This window comes from Bemisia tabaci, chromosome 9, assembly GCF_918797505.1.
Source record: "Bemisia tabaci chromosome 9, PGI_BMITA_v3".
NCBI classification, from domain to species: domain Eukaryota; kingdom Metazoa; phylum Arthropoda; class Insecta; order Hemiptera; family Aleyrodidae; genus Bemisia; species Bemisia tabaci.
This window is the reverse complement of record NC_092801.1, coordinates 31,963,352-31,985,648: the sequence shown is the minus strand read 5'-3', so window position 1 is coordinate 31,985,648 and position 22,297 is coordinate 31,963,352. Positions and strand designations below refer to the sequence as shown.

General features: G+C 34.7%; 1 protein-coding gene across 5 annotated transcripts in view; it reads right to left on the bottom strand.

Moving 5' to 3' along the window:
• Nucleotides 1–402: 402 nt before the first annotated feature.
• Nucleotides 403–22,297, bottom strand: part of Hasp (Hig-anchoring scaffold protein) — a 236,319-nt gene continuing 214,424 nt past the window's right edge. For 3 of the 5 annotated variants that reach the window (XM_019041350.2, XM_019041349.2, XM_072304051.1), the window contains 11 exons: nt 21,858–22,040; nt 20,505–20,664; nt 19,414–19,529; nt 17,855–17,997; nt 16,329–16,455; nt 15,877–16,036; nt 14,314–14,465; nt 11,862–12,035; nt 8,991–9,170; nt 6,319–6,492; nt 403–4,195 (listed from right to left, as the gene is read on the bottom strand). In XM_019041350.2, the coding sequence (XP_018896895.2) occupies nt 3,972–4,195; nt 6,319–6,492; nt 8,991–9,170; nt 11,862–12,035; nt 14,314–14,465; nt 15,877–16,036; nt 16,329–16,455; nt 17,855–17,997; nt 19,414–19,529; nt 20,505–20,664; nt 21,858–22,040 (1,793 nt within the window). In that variant the 3' untranslated portion in view covers nt 403–3,971. Of the gene's footprint in view, nt 4,196–6,318; nt 6,493–8,990; nt 9,171–11,844; nt 12,036–14,313; nt 14,466–15,876; nt 16,037–16,328; nt 16,456–17,854; nt 17,998–19,413; nt 19,530–20,504; nt 20,665–21,857; nt 22,041–22,297 lie in introns of those variants that run through there. The other 2 variants (XM_019041352.2, XM_019041353.2) reach the window with 2 other exon arrangements.

The following is a 22,297-nucleotide window of genomic DNA, read 5'->3' as shown; positions in this document are numbered from 1 at the left end:
TCTAATCTACCAAGTTCAGGGCACACATGCAAAAGTTTTCAGACAGTGCCATCTCCCTGAAGAGGACAATTGCATTTTTGTCTTTTCTGTTGCGATCGGTGCATAAAATCCAGCTAAACCGATTCGGTATGGCGATATTAGAATTGAAATTTAATGATTAAATTAATAATTGAAAGCATACTGATTTTCACAAGTCGACTAAGTGCTCATAGTAATGTTTGTTGTGCAACATCGCCAGCAGGTATCTGGAAGCACGTATGTGTATGAATTGATAATTATCCGATGATCAAATTTTCAACGACAAGAGCTTCATCAAGAGATCCTTCACTGATGCGAGGCATTTTTCTGATGTCAAAATCATGCTAAATTCTACCTCCAACCGAGAGAAGGAAGAAACACTGGTTATTTTTGAAAACTGTTTTTGGTTTATTAATAATATTCTGCAGAGATTAATACAAAATTCATGAGTAATGTCCACAATAAAAAGTCAGGACAAATCTCAGCTGATTCTCTTATCATCGGAGGTTGGTGCTAATAAACCAGTACTATCAGATATTAGTTTTCTGCAATTTGAGTTCCTTAATCTAAACATCTATTTACATTTCAAAAAAGACGATCAAAAAATTTTTAACAAACAAATTTGAAAGAGATACATAAAGATACATTCGCGTAAACTCAGAGGAAATTATTGTTCAATATTACCACTTAAAAGATAAGAAGATTTAATGCCTCTGATGATATGATATGCCTTTAGATACATCAAGTCATTTCCAAGAGAAAATGGATCCCGAATGTTGATTTGTGTTATCATTGATGATCAACTGAGAAATTTAATAGAAAATGGTAAGCGTTATGGTTGGGAGTGAACTAGGCCACTGTCAAGGATAAGTTACTGCTTATTTTAACGAAGCTCAAAAACAGAGGGCATTACAATGATACAAATCGTCATCTCCTTCATGAAGGAACATATCTCAACTGCGCTGTTTCAGTATTTCATACTTACATTCTTTTGTTCATAGGAGAACCATCGCATGAATTTTCCTTTAAGTTCTAGTAATTTTAAAGACTATGAAATTTTCAGATTCATTCATGCGGTGGTTCTTGCATGAGAAAAAATATGTTCATAGAAGTACTGAAACAGCTCGGGCTAGATACGTTCCTTCTTAAAAAAGAAAACGAAATCTTCATGGGTTTCGTCTATGAAGTGTGTAAAACTTTCAAGTTTCATTAAACATTTGAGTATTGTCAAAAATTATCACGCAAAAAGTGTCTTTTGTTTTTGCCTAAAACTCATAAAAAGCCTTCAATACGACAAGAAATACAGTAAAAAGTGTTATTGAGAAAGACAGAAATAAACCAAACAGTTACCATTTGACAAATCGGCACCAATCGATATGTTTTGAAGGAATAGCGAAAGGATTGATAAAATGTAATACTTAAATTTTTGTGAGTTTTGAACCTAAGAGTTGAAGAAATAGGTATCGGGGTAGGATGAACTTGGGTCTTATCTTAGCAGCTCCTACAGAGTAGAAGTTTCGAGTAAGTTCAAAGGCCCTCTCGCAACAAAGATGTTGGGGAGGGGGGTTTGATCCAAAGATCAAATAAAACCTTGTTTTAATAGGACAGGAGAGATGAGATAGAAATATTCTTCAGGAATGTGCCACAGACTAGTAGAATAAAAGCTCGATTTTCCCAGAAAATTTACAATTAACTTTATTTTTAAGTGATGTTATGTATGAGGTTTATCATGGTGAATAGAGGCAACCTTGGTTTTTACACCTGTATTGACTTAAGTATTTGAAGCCTTCATTTAAAGTGTAACTCTAATGTGAGTTTAAGACTACCACATCGATCAACATGACGTTAACATGACGTTAATATTTAATTAAAGCAAAAAACTGCATTTGCAACAAGTCCCATGGTCTAAATTGCGACTATATATTAGGGAATTAAACACATTTTGTTTGAAGTGTGAACGGTAAATTTAGGATAAGAGTGAATCCATGAAGAATAAAAAGAGACTTAAAAGATGATAACAAAAATGATTCCTTTCTTGTCCGTGATAAACAAGAGGGATGCACCATTCTAAATTCAACAGCTAAACAATTTAAAAATAAACAAATACAAAAATATATCATATCGTCACAAGTTTAGGAATCAATAAATTTTCTATTTTTCTTTCTTTTTTCAATAAAAATAACCAAAATAAGCCAGAGACTCCAAAAAAATATTCCACCAAGAGATAGAAAATTAGCTCAGCTTAATTAGTCACTTAAAAATAGCTAACAGATACCTTTATTATGTACTGTAGTTGTAGCAATTGAATGATAAATTATACTTTCAATTCAAAAAACAAAAACAAAAAGTGTACTTACAAACAACCCAGAAGGGGAGAGAATGAGAGGTGAATGATTTTCAATGACAAGAGGGTGCGAAATCATAAGCACTGGATGTATCATTGACTTGTTTATGTTAAAAATTAAGAATTACGCTGGAGCTGAAAATAGGTCATTTGACACAAATAGGCCGAAAAACCGATTTGAAAACTTTCATTTAAAAATATAAACTGATTATCTTAGAAAAATTTTGCTCATAAAAAATGAGAAAAATCTTAATGTAATCTTAATGTAGTATCAGCCAATTGCTGTTTATTGGTATAGATTTTTTTCAATATGCAAACAAGAAACTTATTTGAGGAGAGTTAGTGTAGGCAAAGCGAACTGCAAAACGATAGTGGTTTGGTGACTTAGCGGTAGAGAGCATGAAACGGGCTGTTTCTAGTTTGTTTCTTACTGCCGGGTTCAGCATGCTGACTTGCTCAAGCTTCAAAGCAGGACTGGTCATCCACGCACACCTGATGAGCTCTACCAAGAGCCAAACTGATATTGGCGCTGACAATAGGTCCGATTTTTTTGCCCATACTGAGCTCTCATCAGGTGAGTTTCTTGCCCGCATAGAGAGGAAATATATGTTAAAGAAATTGATTGGTTACTGCCTCTTTAAGAACTACAAAGGACCACTAAACAAGGTGCAACTTTAAGCATTATGATATATCGATGGATAAAGTGCAAAACCAACTACCACCTTTTGCAATGTTGCAGACTTCCTGTCATACTATATGTTTTCTTTCGAAAACTTGTCAACAAAATTTGTTGAAAATTTCCTTAATTTTTTTCTCTGTTAGCAGGATATTTTGTATAAATATCGAATGATGAGATTGACATGTTTTTCTGCAGAAAAATAAAGTAGCTTAAATCTCGAAACACTCCATTCAAGATATGTGGTTTCACACTTTGGTGATCAATACATTATTTCATCAAAATTTCACGTAGAACACAATTTGTGCAACAAAAATTGTTGAGAGTAACTCCTAACCAAGATATTACCATTTTTGAATGCATAATTTTAAACTTTCTACGCATAGAAAAAACAATAATCTACTTGAGTTAACTGGCGCGCTTAACTTTATGCAATAGCAGTCTCTATGGTAGGAAAATATGACAACCTCATTCTCAGTGCTTCAGCTCAGCTATAGGACATTCTTTACAGTTAGAACAACACAGGGTAGAAAAGTAGCACTGATTAATTGAGAGGCCTGCCAATACCGTTGTAGTACATAATTTGATTCAAGTAGACTCCTGTTTTTTTTATGAGTGGGAAATTCAAAGTTTTCATAACTAATGCTGCATTACATAAAAACGTCATGGTCTTGGTTGGGAGTTAATATCAGTTAATTTTGTAGCGCAGATTGAATTCTTCATAATTTGAAGATGTGACATAAATCAGAATGCTTGAATTCGTATCTTGTGAAGAGGTCCATATTTAAAAGAAAGCTATATTTGTCCGAATTTCTAGTCCACAGAAAATGCTGACATTGACCAAAAAATGTTGTATTTGTTTGTTTTTCTCTTCCGAAGTTTTGGAGGAATATTCTTTCAAAGTCATCTGCTGAAAACAAGGAAAATATCTATTTAACCACTGGAAGGTGTTGCGGCTGTTGCAGAATTTTGCGGGACACAAGCTGGAATTGCATTTGACCACTTGCCACTTCGCAAGCATCGAATCATTGATGCTCCTTGAAGATTCAAATTATCATCACAGGTAAATGTTAGCGTCTCGCCGATGCCGTAGTAAAATTTAACGGCAGACATCCGCCCGCTAATAACTGTGCCTGGATACGGGCAAGCTTGAACACCTGGAATCATGAAAGAGGCAATGTATTTTCTCAAAAACGTACGTTTAGGTAGAAGATAAAAAACGATAGAATTTACTTGATCGAAATTGAGGATATACTGTTGACCTCTGAATGAAAAATAAGTGGTGATAGAAGATTAAGGTGATTCGATGGACGCCAGATTTTGTGTCAGGACGACGTGCAAAATATCGCATCGATTGGCTCTATTTTTTCAGCTACTAATCATTTTCCTCGAATTTCGAGATCGCAATTCTGTTGTCAGGAGACTAAAGCACTCATTTACCAATTTTTACAACAAATTCAACGTAATGAAGGCGTGGATTTTTTAGAGAGAAAATATTGCATTCGAGTGCAGTTTCGATATCAATATCGAATGCGATGTTTTCTCTCTAAAAAAACCGCGCCTTTAATACATTGAAAATCTTTGTTAAAATTGGTAAGTGAGTGCTTAAGTCTCCTGACAACAGAATCGCGATCTCAAAATTCGAGAAAAATGACGAGTGGCTGAAAAAATGGAACCAATTGATGCAATATATTGCATGCCGTTCTGACACAAAATATGGCATCCATCGAATCACCTTAAGTCCAAAATTTTAGGGATCTATTCTTGAATTCCATTTTTCTTTACCTTTCAAGTAAATATGAGACCTTTTTCAGAGTACAATTTTTTCCGAGACAGCTTCTCCTCGAAGATGCAAACTATAAAAAGTTTACAGGAAGTATGCTTTTTTGAAGATATTGGCAACAAACAGGGAAAGAATTGGACAAAAGCAGCACATCTGAGCAGTTTTAGCCAGTCTAAGTACTAATTTATTTATCTAAAAAAGGAGAGAACTCATTCAAAAGATAGGGACTTGGATGTTCGTAGTTATTACAAACAAACATCAAAAATTAATTCCTGATAAATTGAAGCTTTCCAAAAAGAGTTTGAGTTTCCATGTATAAATAATGATTAGAGCGCTAGAATCACCTCTTAATGCAGGGATTCTCGTTTTTGATACATAAACTTTGCCACGATGTTGAAGATTTACTTTTTGGAAGGCGGAAGCATTAAGAGTGAGCAGTTTTGGAAAGAAATTGTATAACTTGCTGCCATGCGAAGAAGAAAAGACGCTGTGTAAAAATTCGAGAGGTGCAAAATTTTCTCCAGTAAAAGTATTTTCAAGGATATTTATGAATATTTCCTCTTGAAATTTTTAGAAGATTTAGATCTGATTGCAAATAAAATTCTCTAAATAAGTGGAGGAAAAATATTCACAGATTTCCCTCGGAAAATCTATTTTGTCAAAGGAAATTTGGCAAAGTCTGAAGGTTCATACAGTATTTTCTATTTTCGAGGCAGATTTAATGATTTCTCATTGACGCAAGAAATCAACTTTGAAATGACTTTGCATTTCATATTACATATTTTGTCTGAAGGGTGTAATCATGGCTATTATTCTAAACATTCAACTAGTTTTTTCAAAAACAGCAATCAACTTTCAAAGGTAGTTCTTTCTTCTTAAACTGACCTGTTTGGACTATTTTGACAGCTTAACTCCCGAGTAGGGCCTCTGAACAAAGTATAAACTAAAGCACAATGCATTTGGACTGCGTTAAGCAGAAAGAAACCAAGCCACATCAGCTACTGCCAAATTTAGTTGGGCAATTTGATTTTTTGCATGAAAACGGTTGTGAGGATTGGCGAGCAAATTTCAGTGAATTTTTTCCATAGTGCGAAGCAAATTCCTCAAAATCTTCAAAGGAATCCGCACAAGCGTTCTTTCGTAAGAAATTGAATCGCCCAGTTAAATTTGGCAATAGCTGATGTGGCTTGGTTCCTTTCTGTTAAATGCTGTCCCTTTGATCTACGTTTTAAAGACCTGTCAATATCTTCTTCAGGAGTTGAATTTAAAACTTCCCGCTGTGTGAAATGTTTTCAATGTGAGATTTTGAGGAGAAAACATATCATGTTTTCTCCTACTTCAGACCTTTTCTAATGGCCCATTTCCAGGTTTTCCTGATCTTCAAAAACACCAAGAGGTCATGAAGATGAGCAGGTTATAGCTCGGAGAATTTTGAAGGCTGCGTGGACCATGCGACACACAACAAACACAACCCTAGAAAAACTTGTCAGGACTTACATTTGGGTATAGGACCAGACCACCTGCCACTATCTTGACAAATTATCACAGAGGAGCCTTCTAACATGAGCTGAGGACTGCAACCGTAATGTATCAAGTCGCCAGCTCTGTAAAGTTTTCGTCTGCTCAGAGAAAACCCCTGATCGGGTAACCCCGGCCACTCACACTCCACCTCTAAAACAAAGTCCAGCATCCAAATATAACTCTTCTCTATCAAACTTCCGCAGTTTTCTTTTATTTTAAAGTTGTTTCGTCCTTTCCAACATTGATAAATATTTTATCTTCATCGAAATGAATCTCCTGTTTTTCAATTTTAACCAAATACCTATCTTGACACGGAGATTATTTGTCTTTTTCTATTAAAGAGTCTGCTTCCGTAAAATTATTAATTTGGGACACGCAGAGGGTCTTCGAAACATTTTCTTCTGCATAAAGATTCGGATAGGGCTGTTACAGAAACTTTGTTGGGAGTAAAATTAAATTTAACAATTATTTCTCTCGTTTTACATTTTGAAAAACATTAGCATGCTAGCTTATGCAAAAATGTTTCACGTTTCTAAAAAAACGCATATGATATAAGAATTTATAAGGGACAACGGATTTAATTTTTTACCCATATAACGGATTTTTCATTTACTGAAAAGATCACTTTTAAAGTCGTTTATCTCACTGTTTTGTACCAAGTTATTACTATGTTATTGATATTTTGACGAGAATGAAAATTTTTACATTATTACGAAATATTTTACTTCTTAGGAATAGATCATAGGATTCTATTGGTGGTGCGTTGTGGGGATTATATTAAAACATATGTTTGATATTTCTAAGAGATGATTTAACGCTCAAGTATATTTCACAGGATTCTGTTGATGTTTTACGCTCAAGACAGAAAATAACGATTTTACTGTAAGCTGCGCCAAGCTGACCAACTATGGTCGAATGGATGTTTGATGAGAAAACAGAGAAATTATTTTAAATTTTCAGACAGAGTACGGAAGAAGCGAAAAAGTGTTAAAATTTGGTGCTGTACAAGAATGATGTCTTGAGGTGAGGTATGAAGTGCAAGATGACAAGAATTTCAAAAAAATGACATCAATAACACAAAAGTTCTTCGGTCCTTTCTAGGTTTTATTGTCATGGGCAGGTGTCTGGTTCTTGAAAGATCCAAAGCGACATTCTTTTTCTAAAACTTAAAAATGGAATGTAATTTGGTGAAATGAAAGATGTCAGTGATACATGCAGCTAAACTAACTATAACGCTTACACCTACAAAGTATCAAACAAAAAAAGTATAAAAAATCCACTCAACTGGCAGTTGCGGTTGGATTTCAGCGTCAAAGATCTCAACAGGCTGGAGGCATCATTGCTTTCTTGCAAAGTAGTAAAAATGGAAAAACGGCTTTTCATCATCTGGGGGACCAGAAAAAGCCTAGTAGGCAACTGTAGGTCAACTTTGTTTGAATCTATTATTGGCTGTTGCAATAGTTTGGAAAAGGGGAAAGGGGGACAGTTTTTTGGTTACAAACTTTTTGGAGCAATAATTCTGAGATAGGACATGTTTTCAGGAGTACATACATCAGAAAAAAGTCTATCTTTCTATTTTTGGTATACAATTGCTCCTTAGGTATACAAAAATAATCTGAGACCACTTAGCATTGAAATCTAATTAAAAGATCTAAAAACTCAAAAGTGATAAGAAAGGTTTTTGACTTACTTGGCAATAGAGGGTCCACAATTCCTTGAAAATTAATTCTTGGAGTATCAAAAAACACACGCAAAATGCAAAAAAAGTTACACCAAGCACACAAAATCACTATCAGGAATATTTCATCTAAGAGTGGGTCAATGCATTAGCATTTTAACTACAAAACACAGCACAAGAACGTGGCAAGCTCAAACAAAATAAGTAAGGGGAGACCAAAAGAAAAGACTGCCATTTTGCTTTGCTTGGCAATAACTCAACGTTCCGGCTCCGTCGCCTGGAGATGTAGCTTGGAGCTATGCAGAGTCGGCATGACTCGCAACGCACGATTTCAGTAATAACAGCTTATTTGTTCTGATGGAACACGGACTCATGGGCTAAATTCAGCAAAAAAACTGATGAAAATATTGGGAGCATATGTCTCACGGTTCAAAGTTCTTCAAGATGACACTGGTTTACATAACAGGCACGTTATGAGGCAAGATCTTATGACATTTTCGATCAAATTAAAGAACAAGTAAGGGTATTATTCTTAATGGGATAAATGAGGGAAAAATTAAGTTGAAAAGCAAAAAAGATAAAAAAATCAATGCAAGCAAAAGATACAACTGTTGCATAACTACTACCAATAGGATAGCAGTTTTCTCTGCATGCATCGAAAAGAACAACCAATAATACATATTTTAAAATTAAACATTCACCGTCACTGGAGGGATATCATTTTAATCCTCAGATAAATCTGTGAATTATTTGGCTTCAAGTTCAAAGACATTCCGATATGCCAGAGAAATATGATTTTTCGACAGACGAGGACTTTTTTTTTTTTTTTTAAACGAAAATCAATTATTTTATTATGTTTATTTACAGGGTGGAATGATAGTTAACAGAATATCACCCGAAGGCCGACAGACAAGGACTTGTGCCAGGGCGCAACAGTGGGGACAAGGTTTAAGATATAACTAGGACTCACCGGCGCATTTCGGGAAAGGCTGCGACCATTCTCCAGTCACTTGACAAGTTGAGTACGCCGGCCCACTCAAACCGTAGCCCTGCGTGCAGCTGAACATCATTTGCCCGCCAACTGCACGACTAATGACCGCTGCTCTCAGATTAGGGTCCGTCAAGTTCCCTGGATCAGGACATTCTACACCTGAAAAAATTTCAACGAGCGTAAGCATTATTCAATCGGAAAAATGCAGTTTAATTTATGTAATTAGGATTTAATCGAACAGGAATTTATTTTAAATGCACCCGTATGCTGCCGTGCAACGCAAAAACGCCGCAAATGCCATTTTAAATTTTTTGGAAACAATGTATGCAGAAAAACTTGTGTACCTTAGGACAATTTTTTTACAGAATTCTTTTGCAAATACTATCAAGAGCTTAACCTAAAAATTTGAGATGCATGGGTAAAACAGCTTTAACTACACAAAGTGTTAAGTTCCAAAAAACACGGGAGAATCTTGATGGATTTGCAGCGTTCTTGCTTAAATTGGCAGTATGGTAAACATGAGATAAAAGTATTTTTATGATGTCTTAGTGCTTAGGTGAATTAAGGCGTATAAAATGACTGTAATTTCAGAAAAATTGAGGCATTGAAACTCTCATGAAAACCTGTCACATCCAAACGATGTTCGAAAAACTATTTGGACTCTTTACCCTTCTATTTGAGGAGACACACAATTCTAGACAAATTTTGACTCAAAAACTTCAGAATTAGAGATGGCTGTTAGTTATTGACAGTTTATTTAAGACTTAATTACTTTAATTTGCTCAGAATATCAGTAGATAAAAATAAACTGAAAGTAGAGAAACCAAAATTATTAATTTAATCAAAAACGTAAAATCTACATCTGAATTATTCACCGTCAAAATCTTTGCAATTGCTGATCTTTCTCTGCCTTTCCCTATTACATAATTCGAACTGCCTTCAAAATAATTGCATCAAACATTCTACATTTTTTCTTTGTGAAATTTAAACCAATTTTAATGGAATTTTTGAAAAGCAAAGAGACAGATTCCTTTGTAGTTAACTTTTCTACATCGCTGATTTCTTGATCACAGCCTTTTGGCGGTGCAGACTTAATTCAAAAGTAGTAACGGACAATAGGGAAAATATATTTTCTATATTGGCACAGTAGTTATGATTCAGATTGAAATTAAGTCAGAGGAATGTTCTGTCTTGTCTCTTGTACAAAAATTATTTCCATATGTAATTTTCAAGGAGCCCTTAGAATGTTCAATGCAAAGTTTCACTGTCAATAGAAAAAAAACAAATAGACCATGTGTGACATGGACTTCATCAGGTATTTTTGACAGCAAAGTAAGTCAAATTCTAGCATGAGAGGGCACAAGGACATGAGACACCTCTAAACCTCACCTTCCTTCACGGAAAGAATCCAACTTGAAATGGTTCCATAGGTTATATTCCTTTAACGTTATTATTCTGAGCTCTTATTATTTTCAATTTTTGTACGTACTCTTTGATCAGAACACATCTTAATAAAAGTTAATACATGCAAAAAACAATTACGGTATGATTTATGTTACGAAGGAAAGACTAAAATGAAAATATCAATGGCTAAAGTTGGAAAATGCACACCTTCGATAGGAACATTGCAAATCTCTGCTTCTGTTTTCTTTTCTTAAAAGAGAGCAAACCGGCAATTTTTCTCAATATTATCCAAGAATTTTCTCTCTTTATTCAGTTATATTCACAAAAAATTTCAAAAAAATATTTCCTTTAGTTTCCATTTGCGAAATAAAATGCGATTCGAAATTTTAAAATGGTGACGCATTTTTTTGACTTCAGCAATTGATAAGTTTCCTGGTTTTTTGATAGCCTTGAAAAATAAACACCAATGAAGTCCAAGCAAAATAAAGACGAGATGAGAATGGATTTTGTAGAGGGATGTAAAATATTTTAAATTATGGCACTGTGTGATGCGATAAAATATTTATTGAGGGAATGAAAATTAGGAAACAAGCATAGCATCTTTGAACGGATTTGTATTTATTTCTTCCATTTGGCCCTCATTAAAAAGCGTTAAATGAGGGATCGAAATTGAAGGGGGAAATGCATGTCTGATTTTTAATCACTGAGAAATAAGTAACGTTATACCTTAATTTTCATATCATGAATTATTTAACACCACTTCTACAATTTTTCTTTTAAGCTTCTCTTTCCCATGCTTTACAACAGTTTTTGTGCGCTTTCTTTTACTTGGCTTTTTCAATATATTGCAAAGGTCGCTCTTATTCTCTAGATAACCAAGGTGCTTGTTACCTGGAAAGAGCGCTAAAGAGCAGAGTATCAAAGTATCAAAGTGGTAGTGGAATATCCTACTAAAAAGTTGGTATAAAATAATATTTTGCATTCCTGGACATTGAGTGTTGTGCAGGATGGATTTGACGCAGGGGTAACTTATACAGGGTGACAAGTGTTCTTCAATTACAAAATACCATGACTTTTTTGGGGTTTTAAAACATGAATTTTCCGTAAATTTTAAATTCTTATGAAAATGGTTTTTAAAACAAAATTTATCGCAAAATCTCTTGCAATTCATAAAAATCTAACAGTCGAGTACTTAAAGACAGAGATTCTACTTTTCATCGACAGAGCCGGAGCCCAGAAGAAAATGATTAAATTTTTTGGCCAAAAGAAATAATTACAAGACTTTACAGAAAATTCACTGATTTTTCCAGATTTTCAATGACTTTTCAAGAAATTGTCGCCCTATTAAAGCAGAAAATAAAATAAAAATAAATAATTTTGAGTGGTTTTGACTTGGCATTAGGTAAAATGAGGATTTAAGTTGATTTACTTGATTCAGAATCATACTTTCGCACACTGGTAGTGGCGCGCTCCAGTTGCCTGATGGCAAACAAGTAATTTCGCTTGCACCTATCAAAGCATTACCGTTCCCACAAGTGAATTTGATGAGACTGTTCATTTTAGTTGCTTGTGAACTTATGGTCAAACTCCGTCTCGGGGGTAGCACTGGACAGTGAACAGCTAAACAAGGAAAAAAAAATTGGTAAGAAACAGAGAAAGTAAGTTTTGTTAAAAACAAAAGAAAAACCAATGCACTCTCAACTGTTCTACGTGTATGAGTCCCTCAAGCAGCTTCATGGATAGCAGTGATTGCAATAAGAAGCAATTTGAAGAATTTTGTTTAACTTCTTGGAACTCATTGATTTGTTGAAGAAATAACTTTTCCCCACCGACTTTTTACACTGTAGTCTTTTCTCTTTTCATAGAACAACAGCCACTACAGGCTTGCTTCCATCTTCAGGTTTTTAAAAACTAAGAATGAAAATAAAAGTCTTAATTACGTTTTTTTTTTTTTAATTTCTTGCTTTTAAAACCAAACAGTGAGCGCAAGTCTGTAGCAGCTGTTGTTTTAAGAGGAGAGAGAAGACTACAGGGTAAAAATTGGTGAGGGAAAGTTAATCCCTCACAAAAAGTTGCGATTTGATTAGTAGAGTATTGAGATTTTATCAAAACCAAAATTAGCGATGCAATGCAATTAAATGATTACTTTGAAATGATTGAATTTACGCAACATTGATATAAATATCAGGAAAAAAATTGTGATAAATTGAGATGAAATCTCAAATACATTGCAACGAAGAAGCAATTTTATCAACAGGGTTACATTGACTGACTTTATCTGAATTTTGTCGAATTTCAGTCAAATTTTGATGATCCTCATGAATTTATCACAATAAAAAGGGGATTTAATCGCAACCACACTTCACAGGGTTGCAATCTTTTAAATCAATCATTAAAAAATGAGGAATGAGTTACTACTAAAATTGCTTTTTAATTTTTTAGGCAGAAAATTACAAACGCTAAAACTTAAAATCTCATGAGTATTTTCTTCCTAATCTAAGTTAAATTCACAGAAATTTTCAAAGCATTAGGTAGTTTAGTCTTCTGTAATAAAAATAAAACATGAGAGAGAATAAGTCAATGTGAAATATCGTTAGGTTGTTTCCGGTTGAATTTGTTTGATTGATAGAGGTCTTGGTTTGCAACATTGAAGACTTCCCCACATACTTTAATTATTAAAAGGACGTATTTACGCTAAAAGGAACTATGTTGCACACAAACCCTATGCACATAGTTCCTTTTAGCATAAATACGTCCACATGGAAACTCAACAGCAATTTATAAACACGGACATGATTTATCTTGCACCACCTGCGTTTGTAATTTACTTTTCGGTCGCAATCATAACAGGCGGCTACATATTCTAACCATGCTTGCATTGTCATTGCTGTTTGATGTTAATATGTTTAGGTTCTTTATGCAAAATAAAATTGTTTGTGCATGATGTGAATTGTTAGTTGAAACCATGGGTGTCACGTTGTAAAACGTCCTGAACTTCAGGCCACTGAAAAACGTTCTTCAAGTTGCTACAACTTCGAGCCTTGTTCTCCAATAAAAATCAGCTGTTTTCAGCATTTTCAAGCTCAGATATGCTCTTACTAAAATTTACCTCAGAGACACCCCATTTCTGGATGGTTCCAGAATCAAGCAAAAACTCTACTGTCTAATTGCGATTTTCTGTGAAAAAAATGATCCACAGTTTTTGATAAGCTCCAAATAAAATATACCACACTCTGTTAATGCAGAGATGTGAATCCTTATATGATAATCCTGATAAAGTGAACAAAGTTTGATAGGAATGAACCAAGTCACGGCACAATCAAACTGAGAAAAAAAGATTTGAGATTCTGTTACTCTGTAAGAATCAATGTTTGAGATGAAGTTCATCAGCTATTTTCAGAATTGGAATATTTTTTTATTTACCTTCAATTTTTGACAAAATTTTATGCAGCTGATTACGCTCAAAACCACTTATAACTCCTGTTTTTTTTCACAAAACGTACCTTAATTTCTTTCCAAAAAATTCAGTGCAAATGTTTTCAAGCCATGAAACATTGCAAATGCAATGATCACTCCAAAAGTAAGTTCCACAGTCTTATTTCTACAGAACCCTCGATGATACACAACTGTAGTTCAAACGACTGTATCCCTCAAACTTTCAGCTTTTCAACAATCTAAAGATGTTGGAAACTGAGACACAATCGTTTTTATGGCATTCATTTATCATCAACGGCTTTGAAGAAATAAGACCGTGGAACTTACATTGGGAACAACCTTGGTATGAGCGTCGAGACACTTCTGGTCATTCTTTTTTAAATTGATTTTTATTTTCTTCTTTTACTCCCTCATCAACACTGTAAAAAAGGTGGGTTTCTGAGGCTAGGATTGACACAATTACCTGTCACGACTATTTCAATGGAATGTGCGTGTCGAGTTGGAGTTTCGCAAGTGAAAACTCCTGAGTCATCTTTGCTTGCATGAAAAATACTGAGTCTATATTCGAGTTGAGAGTCTCTTCCTGGATCAGCGTTCCAACCCTCTGGGTATTGCCTGCAAAGTACAAAGGCGAGAATTAAGATTACATAAATTATATGCGACTGGATCACTACCGCTAGTTCCTGGTTCATGAAATTACTTTAGGTAGCACGATAATAACAAGCCATATGAATCAAAGAATATTTCAATTCATCACGAGAGCTGAGGAATGCACTGCGCTGGAAAAACAAGTTTGCTAATAATGAAAGAGCTCACTCCATATGGGCTAGTATTTTGATTTATTTCACAGCTGAAATCGGATTACATTTGGCAATTGTGAGCTGAAATATCTGGCTCACCTTAAAAAACACTTATGTGCATAGGGAAACTAATGGCACATATATTGTTTCTAAACTGAGCTAGAAGTTTGAGTTCCAAGTCGCAAAATGTAGACCAATTTTTCGTCTGCTCAACCGCTCACTTCAGTCTTCCTAACCAAACTGTGTCAAATAAAGGTAAAGCAGGGTGACAGGTAATTCCTTCACTTTTTGCAGTTTTTGAACATGAAATTCCATGAATTTCTTGCGACTTTTCAATGGTTTTTTGAGAGGGAATGATTTCTTATGAAACTGCTTTTCACAAAAAAATTTAAGCGTTAAGTCACTTGATTTTGAAAGAATCTAAAATTTGAGAACTTACAGAGAGCAGTTCTAATTTTTGTTGAAAGAGCACGTAAAAGCGGTATAAAATAATTAAATTTTTCAGCAGGAAGAAAGAGTTCCAGGATTCTGCAGGGAATTTCCCTGACTTTTCACGGGGACTTTTCAACAATTCTTTGACGCATTATGGGGAAGTTTTCTGATAGTTGAAGATATGCCTGATGAAAAAGACATGCTTAGGAATAGTTTTCAGGCAAAATTCGTTGTTAGAAACGTCAAACTCATTCTCAAAAGTAAATAAAGGTGACTCAACAATTTTTCCCTGACTTTTTAAAATTCCCTGACATTTCCTGGTATTCCCTGACCGAGCAACCCTGTTTCCAGTATTGGGAAAAATTCCCTGACTTCTTCAGATTTTCAAGGACTTCTCAGGAGCTTGTCACACTGTAAAGGTGAAACAGACCTACAGCTTGGTTATGCAAATTACACAAGACACTGATTGATATAGACCAGACTCATTTGGTAATATCAATTTTTTTCTCTTTCTTTAAAGCACTTTAACTGCTCGAATATTGTTTTTGTTTTTCTTTGTTCTGATAAAAAGTTTTAACAGACCTTTGATGCTTCATAGAAAGGTCAAGAGCAAGGGCTTAAAATATCACATTTGAATGAAAGTTGAAGTCGTCAATAGAATATACATAAAAATTTACTCATGAGCATTCTGCTATTTGTTTTCCATTTAGCGCATAATTTCCATTTCCACTTTTTGCGATAAATGGAAAACAAATGCCAGAATGCTCGTGAGTAACTTTTTATGACAGATTTACCTGTAACTATGACTGACATTCCATTTTGGAGTGCCAAACCGTCGAATCCATAGACACTCCATGTGCAAGATTGTGCCAGGATAAACAATGAGCTTCCCATCGTTACTTTGAGCGATCGGACCCTGTTGATGCCGGAATAAAATCGTAGGAGGTTTTTCCACTGAAAGAAATATTAAATATAATAAAAAAAGGTGCGAGAGAAAACGAGAGGAATGGATGAATTTGTAAAAATTCATAAACATATGTCATTTTAAGAGCATATGAATGGCTAAAAGGCGAGACCGCGTATATATCCATTAGCAACTTTGAGGGCTTCCTGTCATATTTTATTTTTTCTTTTGACAACTAGTCAACGTAATTTCTTGGAAAAATCCTTGATTACTCTTAGTAAATTGGGTTGTTTTTGAACTGAAAAACTAAAATAATGTAGAAAAAAAAACTTAAAATCTTACATGCATAATCGTTTTCTTGATTCAAGCCAAAACAGGATGGCTTTTGGCCTTCCCATTCACCACCGACACATTTCCTGAAGTTGGAACCAATTAAAGCATATTTTCCGATGTCTGTGCATCTGAAAACCTGAAATAATTTCAAATTATTAAGAGAGACTTGAAACCATTGTGTAGAAGAAATTGCATCATCATTCCTGTTCATCACCGGTTCTTGTGAAAAACTCTAGACTGCTTGGAGAGTGTGATTTGCCTTTTTGAAAATATTTGAAAATTGCAGAAAAAAATAATTTATTGCACTGAGAAAATTCTTGAAAGTAGTACAAGATTAGTGCACACTCAGCAAAGTGCCTTTAGACTCAGACAGAAGGAACTTCCTGATTTTTCCAGGTTTCTCCTAGCCAAAAAAATAAATTTTTCAGACTTTTCACATCGACAATTTGTATGCATAGAACTGAAAATGAAAAATTTTATGCATTAATTTCACTGCAAATGACAGAATTATGAAAAGCTTTTTTTTCAAGTATTACTCGATCAGTTAACTAAAATTACCATTGCGCAATGAAAATCACTCCTCTATTCACAGTTAGGAGCATGTGATTCAGAGCATTCAAATCTGAGCCAGACCGACAATGAGACCTGTTTAAGTGTATGGACAGCGCTGATGTTTCCCAGATTTCAAGTTTCAAGATTTTTTAATTGTCTTCTTAAAATTCTAAGACTTTTCTATGATGAAATTTTCAGTTTACTAGACTGATAAATCCATAATAAATCTGGACCTACGTCTGAGTCTCATATAAGGCTGTACGTATCAAATAAAATCATTTTAATTTTTAAAATATAAAATTATCTGACTTTTCCAAGACTCAACAACATTTTTTTGGTATAATTTCTCAAAAAATTCTTTTCAAAAAAAAAAAAAGTTGGAGAACAGTACCTTAAAATTAGAAAAATTAGAATTCAAGAACTTAAAGGCCGAGAGCCTAATTTTTGAACATGACATGTGTGAAGTGGTAGAAAGTAATCAATTGTTTCCTGTGGAAGAAAATTTCAAGATTCTACAGCAAAATTCCCTGACTTTCAACGGTTAGTCAAAATTTCCTTACTTTTATGAGTTTTCCGATGACTTTTCAGTGACTTGTCAGCCCATTTTTGGATACTTCCATTTTCTACACATCAAAAAATCATTTTCTAAAGTTACTTTATAGGCCATGTTTCAAATCACAATCTAAATTTGATGATACGGAGCTCAGTCATCCACCTGACATCCCAGGGTCATTACGGTCTGCTTTCAAGATATTTTTTTCAGTCCTGGGGTCCGTTTCTGCAGTTTTTTTCCCCACTACTACTAAAGTATTCCGATAATTCTCAATTATCCTGCGTAAATTCCTGCCACATATCGCCAGATAATCAACGTTCGACTGTGCCCTTCTCCTGGAGCAATGTCATGTCAGTTTATCTCCTTGAAAAAACTGTTATTTTGAGAGTCTGATGCTCATGCAGAGGAAAAGGAAGTTCTCATCATTTACCAAAGTGGTGCCCGCAGGGAATTCCATGACATCTTCAGCAATCAGTTGATTTTCAAAAAATGTGGCAACGTTGGGCTCAGTGTTTCTAAATGTACATGTTGAGTTATCCTTTGATGATCCATGGTCAGATGGAGTTTCAATGTCTGTAAAATAGAAATTTATTGTACTTTATTATGAGCAGCTCCACAAATGATGAGAGTAAATATTGAGAGGAAAAAAAATGAAATTTTGATGTCATATCTATTCATTGTACAAATTTATTTCTCATTCCTAGACTTGGTGACATCAGTTATAAGAATTTTTGAAGCTAGCTGACTGAGGCCCTGGCAGATTCATTAGAGATCAGTCACCTGAGGGTTGTAGAAACCATCTGCAGGCTGATTATTTAAACAAATAGACAAAATAATAGACTAGGAGGACATAGGAAACACGGAGTGATCCTATTGGTAAAGGCAGTAGGCTGCAATGGACATAGGACGTAAGTAATAGAATAACTAATAGCAACCCACAAGAGACGCATACAGTTAGTCCATTATTTTCCCCCTTTTCTAGAGTAACCACAATCAACTGTCTTGATGAAGCTCTTTTAGAAACTCTATCTCCACTTATAAAGAAATGCCTGATCTTACGAGCCTAATGTTTCTTGTTTCATATCGATCAAACTATTTGGTTGGTCAAAACGAACTTTCCCTTGTCAAACTGAACATTCAGTCATGGGATCAAACTCGTTGATTAAACTGAACTGATCAAAGATAGGACATAAAATGGTGTGTTTGATCCTAAAAGCTGAGATTCCACTTTGGAAAAAAGTTCTGTCATTGAGGAACACTGAATTCAGTTTACACAATTAAACATTTTTTTCCAATACCGGAATGATAAGAAAGGAAGAAAATCAATTTTACCAAATATGTTTATTTGGCTTTAAGATACTAACGTACGTCAGTATAGTTGTGGATATGAGCTTTTATAAACTAAATTTTTCTCATTTATTTAAAGGAAAACTTATTTCATTTGAACTGCTGACTTTTAGAGGTGCCGCAGCTAAGTTGACGGTTGTTTTCTTTCGGTTTGCAGCATTTTCCGATAACCCTGACTATCGACGAACGTTGTTACTTTAGGTTTGCAGAATTGCACTATCATGAAAATCAGATTTCAGAAGCAAGAACACAAGCTTAGATAAATTTTTTAAAACTTTCAACCCTATAACCTTTTAATTTTTAGCCACACAGAAATCACGACCACAAAAAAGTCCCAAATTATAACTGATAAGTAGTTCTTTAACAATACGATCATGAGACTAATGTTTTCAATGTGGATAGTAGCAAACGCCGCTTGGCCCAAATTCGTCGTTGGCTGTTGCAAACCGAAAGTAAACAACTGTCAACTTAGCTGACGACACCTCTAGGACGATAGTGTATTTCCTTGCCGATGTTAGTGTATTATAGTGCATGATCACGGGTAATACTGATCATTAAAATCACTATCTCCAAAATATTAGCCAAATATGCAATTCTGTAATCCTCGGCTGTGGAATTATTTTCAGGAAAGAGAGACCATACCACATGAATGTGATCGTCCAAGCCAGTTACCATCTTCACAGATTATCCTCCAGGATAATTTTTCTCCCATTATGTTTCCGATACAATTGAAAGTAATTTCTGTGCCGTCAGGAAAACTGAAAAAAAAAACCATCAAATATTATAATGCAAGATACAGAGAGAAGGTACCTCGATAGTTTTCATCAATCTGATTCTAAATCTTAAAAAAAAAAAAAAAATTCTGAGTCTCCTCAGCGTTTATTATCTCTCGCACTTGTTTGTTCTTTACATGATTCCTTCTCAAGATTCCTACGAATCTAAGGAATAGGTACTAAAATAAAAATAGGTCCTTCAAGAATTGCTGACACTTTACTGATTTTACTAAAAGTTTCTGAGGAATTACGAGTTTACTTTGAGAATTCATTCGCGGTCTTCATACAGTTTTAATTAAAACACAGTAAGTCTATAAAAAATATTTCACTCCAATATTAAGCATTATCTTTGCACAATTATATCCTTGCTTATCTCATCAAAACCTGATTAGCAGAGAATATTTTGAGATTAAAAGCTGTAAATGGCAAAAAAGCGTCAAGGTTTTCCAGAGAGAGCCAACTCAGTCTTGAGACATGTCATTACGCCATGTCCTGCATAAGTTCTATTTTCTTTTGTTGCCATTTACAGGTTTCAATTTCAAAGGGTAATAGAAAAAAACTTTGCAAATGTTGAAAATTTTATAGAACTGATACGCTTGCCTAACTTCTTCAATCACTACTCATCCATTCAGGAAATGTTTTGGTCAACAAACCTAATTTTTAAGAGCAATTTAGACTGTTCACAATGTTATTACCTACCATGTTTGAATGGAACAGGAAAACAACACAGAAATTCAAACTGTCCAATATTCTTATATTTCACACTCTGCCAGCATCCTGTACTTATTTGCTCTTGCTGAAATGGAAGTTAGGATTGTATTTGGTTTTGAGAGGGAAAAAAATAAAATAAAAAATAAATTCTTGGATGACACTTGTATTTACGATAATTTAGGATCTGATGGAAATATCTGATCTGATATTTTATATCTGATGGAAAAATCAAGTGAGTATTGTCTTTACCTTCGTTCTTTTTCAGTAACCTGAACACCATTCCGGAAGACGATGGAATTATGGACTCGGGCAGGAGGACCACATGAACCTTTCAGACCAGCGATGAGATCAACAGTTCCGAGTTCTCCACCTCTCAGAATATCTCCGCCAGGTATGAAAAGTCCTGGATCTGCAAAAATAAATGAACACATAAGCAAGGGTACTGAAGTAACAAACTTGTGAACTGAACTCATTTTCAGTATGATCGTGAGAACTTAGTGCTATTTTCATTTTTTCTTAAATTTATTTTTCTTTTCATAAACATAAGTTTATAAACTGAGAATACTAAGCAAAATTAAATTGAGTGGAAAAAGACTGAGGAAAATAGAAATACACTTTGAAAACACTGCCGCGTTTCAGAAGCTTGAGGTCTCTTCTTCAAGACTGAGTTTCTAACCCAGAATTTCGGAGTTAGAACTTCAGCCTTTAAGAAGGGACTGCAAGGTCCTAAAATATGTCAGCTTTTACTTTATTTTGTAAGTTTAGATTTTTCAACTTCCTGATTCTCTTTTCTTTCTTGTGCCTCTTTTTTTTCTAAAACATATCTGTTTTACCAACAGCGTTGGCAAAAAAATGACTTCAACTACTTGCAACTAGTTCTTCATAATAGATTTTTCCTCTGGCAAAGAGTTCGGCTTGAAGTCAACTACAACATGTCGCATAGGCTGAAGTTTGCAGTAGGTCTCTGTTTCAGTAAGCATTTTGTACATCAATTCTTCAAGAAAAATTTTTCGTAGCGAAAGGTATCTGTTTAGGAGATATGAAATGAAATTCGAAGAATGGCGAGATTTCTTACTGTTGAATTTCCTGCCTGGAAAAACGGGTAAAAGTTGAGTAGCATTATACCAGGGTGTCTACTAGTGCCCTGTCTTTATTCGAATTCCTTACTTTTTCAGTACCTTTTCTCTGCTTTTTCGTTACTTTCCCAAAAATTCCTTTTATGGCGCTTCTCAAAAATCCTTGCTTCTTCCTTACCTCACACGCACTTTTTAACTAAATTTGGATTGGAGAAGTGGAATGATGGAGTGATGAAGGAATAAACCGAAAAACATGAAGAATCAAACTGGGATCTTAATAAATGGATTATGTTATGATATCGTATACGGCCAAGGCTCTTTGTCACAAGTTTGTCAAGAGTTTGTCACAAAAATCTAGAATTTCCATACCTTTTAACCGAAAATGCATACCTTTTCCGTACTTCCACGACGATCTTCCGAAATCTGTGCTTTTGTGGTGTATCTGTACTTTTTCCGTACAGTAGACACCCAGTTTTCATTCCTCACTATCCACCACAGTAATCAGGATGATTGATGAGATGCTTACCTCTTTTGCAACCTGGAGCCCACGGTCGCAACTCGCCCAGCACACATTCGATCGTGCCAGTTGTGCTTTTTATGTATTCATTGTCACAGGTAAATATTACAGAAGATCCATTTCCGATTGTGAGACCTGCTCTGTAGCCTGACAAGTACTGTCCGTGAGTAATCGGTGGCAACTCACAAGGTGCTATAAAAAAAACAAGAGAGAAAAATTTTACTTTAAAAAATTTAGAAACGTCGTCAGTTTCTCTAAAATTGGATGTAGTTGAATGAATTTCTCTCGTGGTGTAAGAGTTGCCTTCTTAACCATGCTCTGTAGGTTTTATTTATTTATTGGTAAAAGGTTCTATAAGAAAATTCTACATTTTTATACACTTTGACCTCAAGGTGAGGTGCTGTAGGTGAGAGGATCAGTATTTGGCACCTAGGTTTGTATTGTTTCCA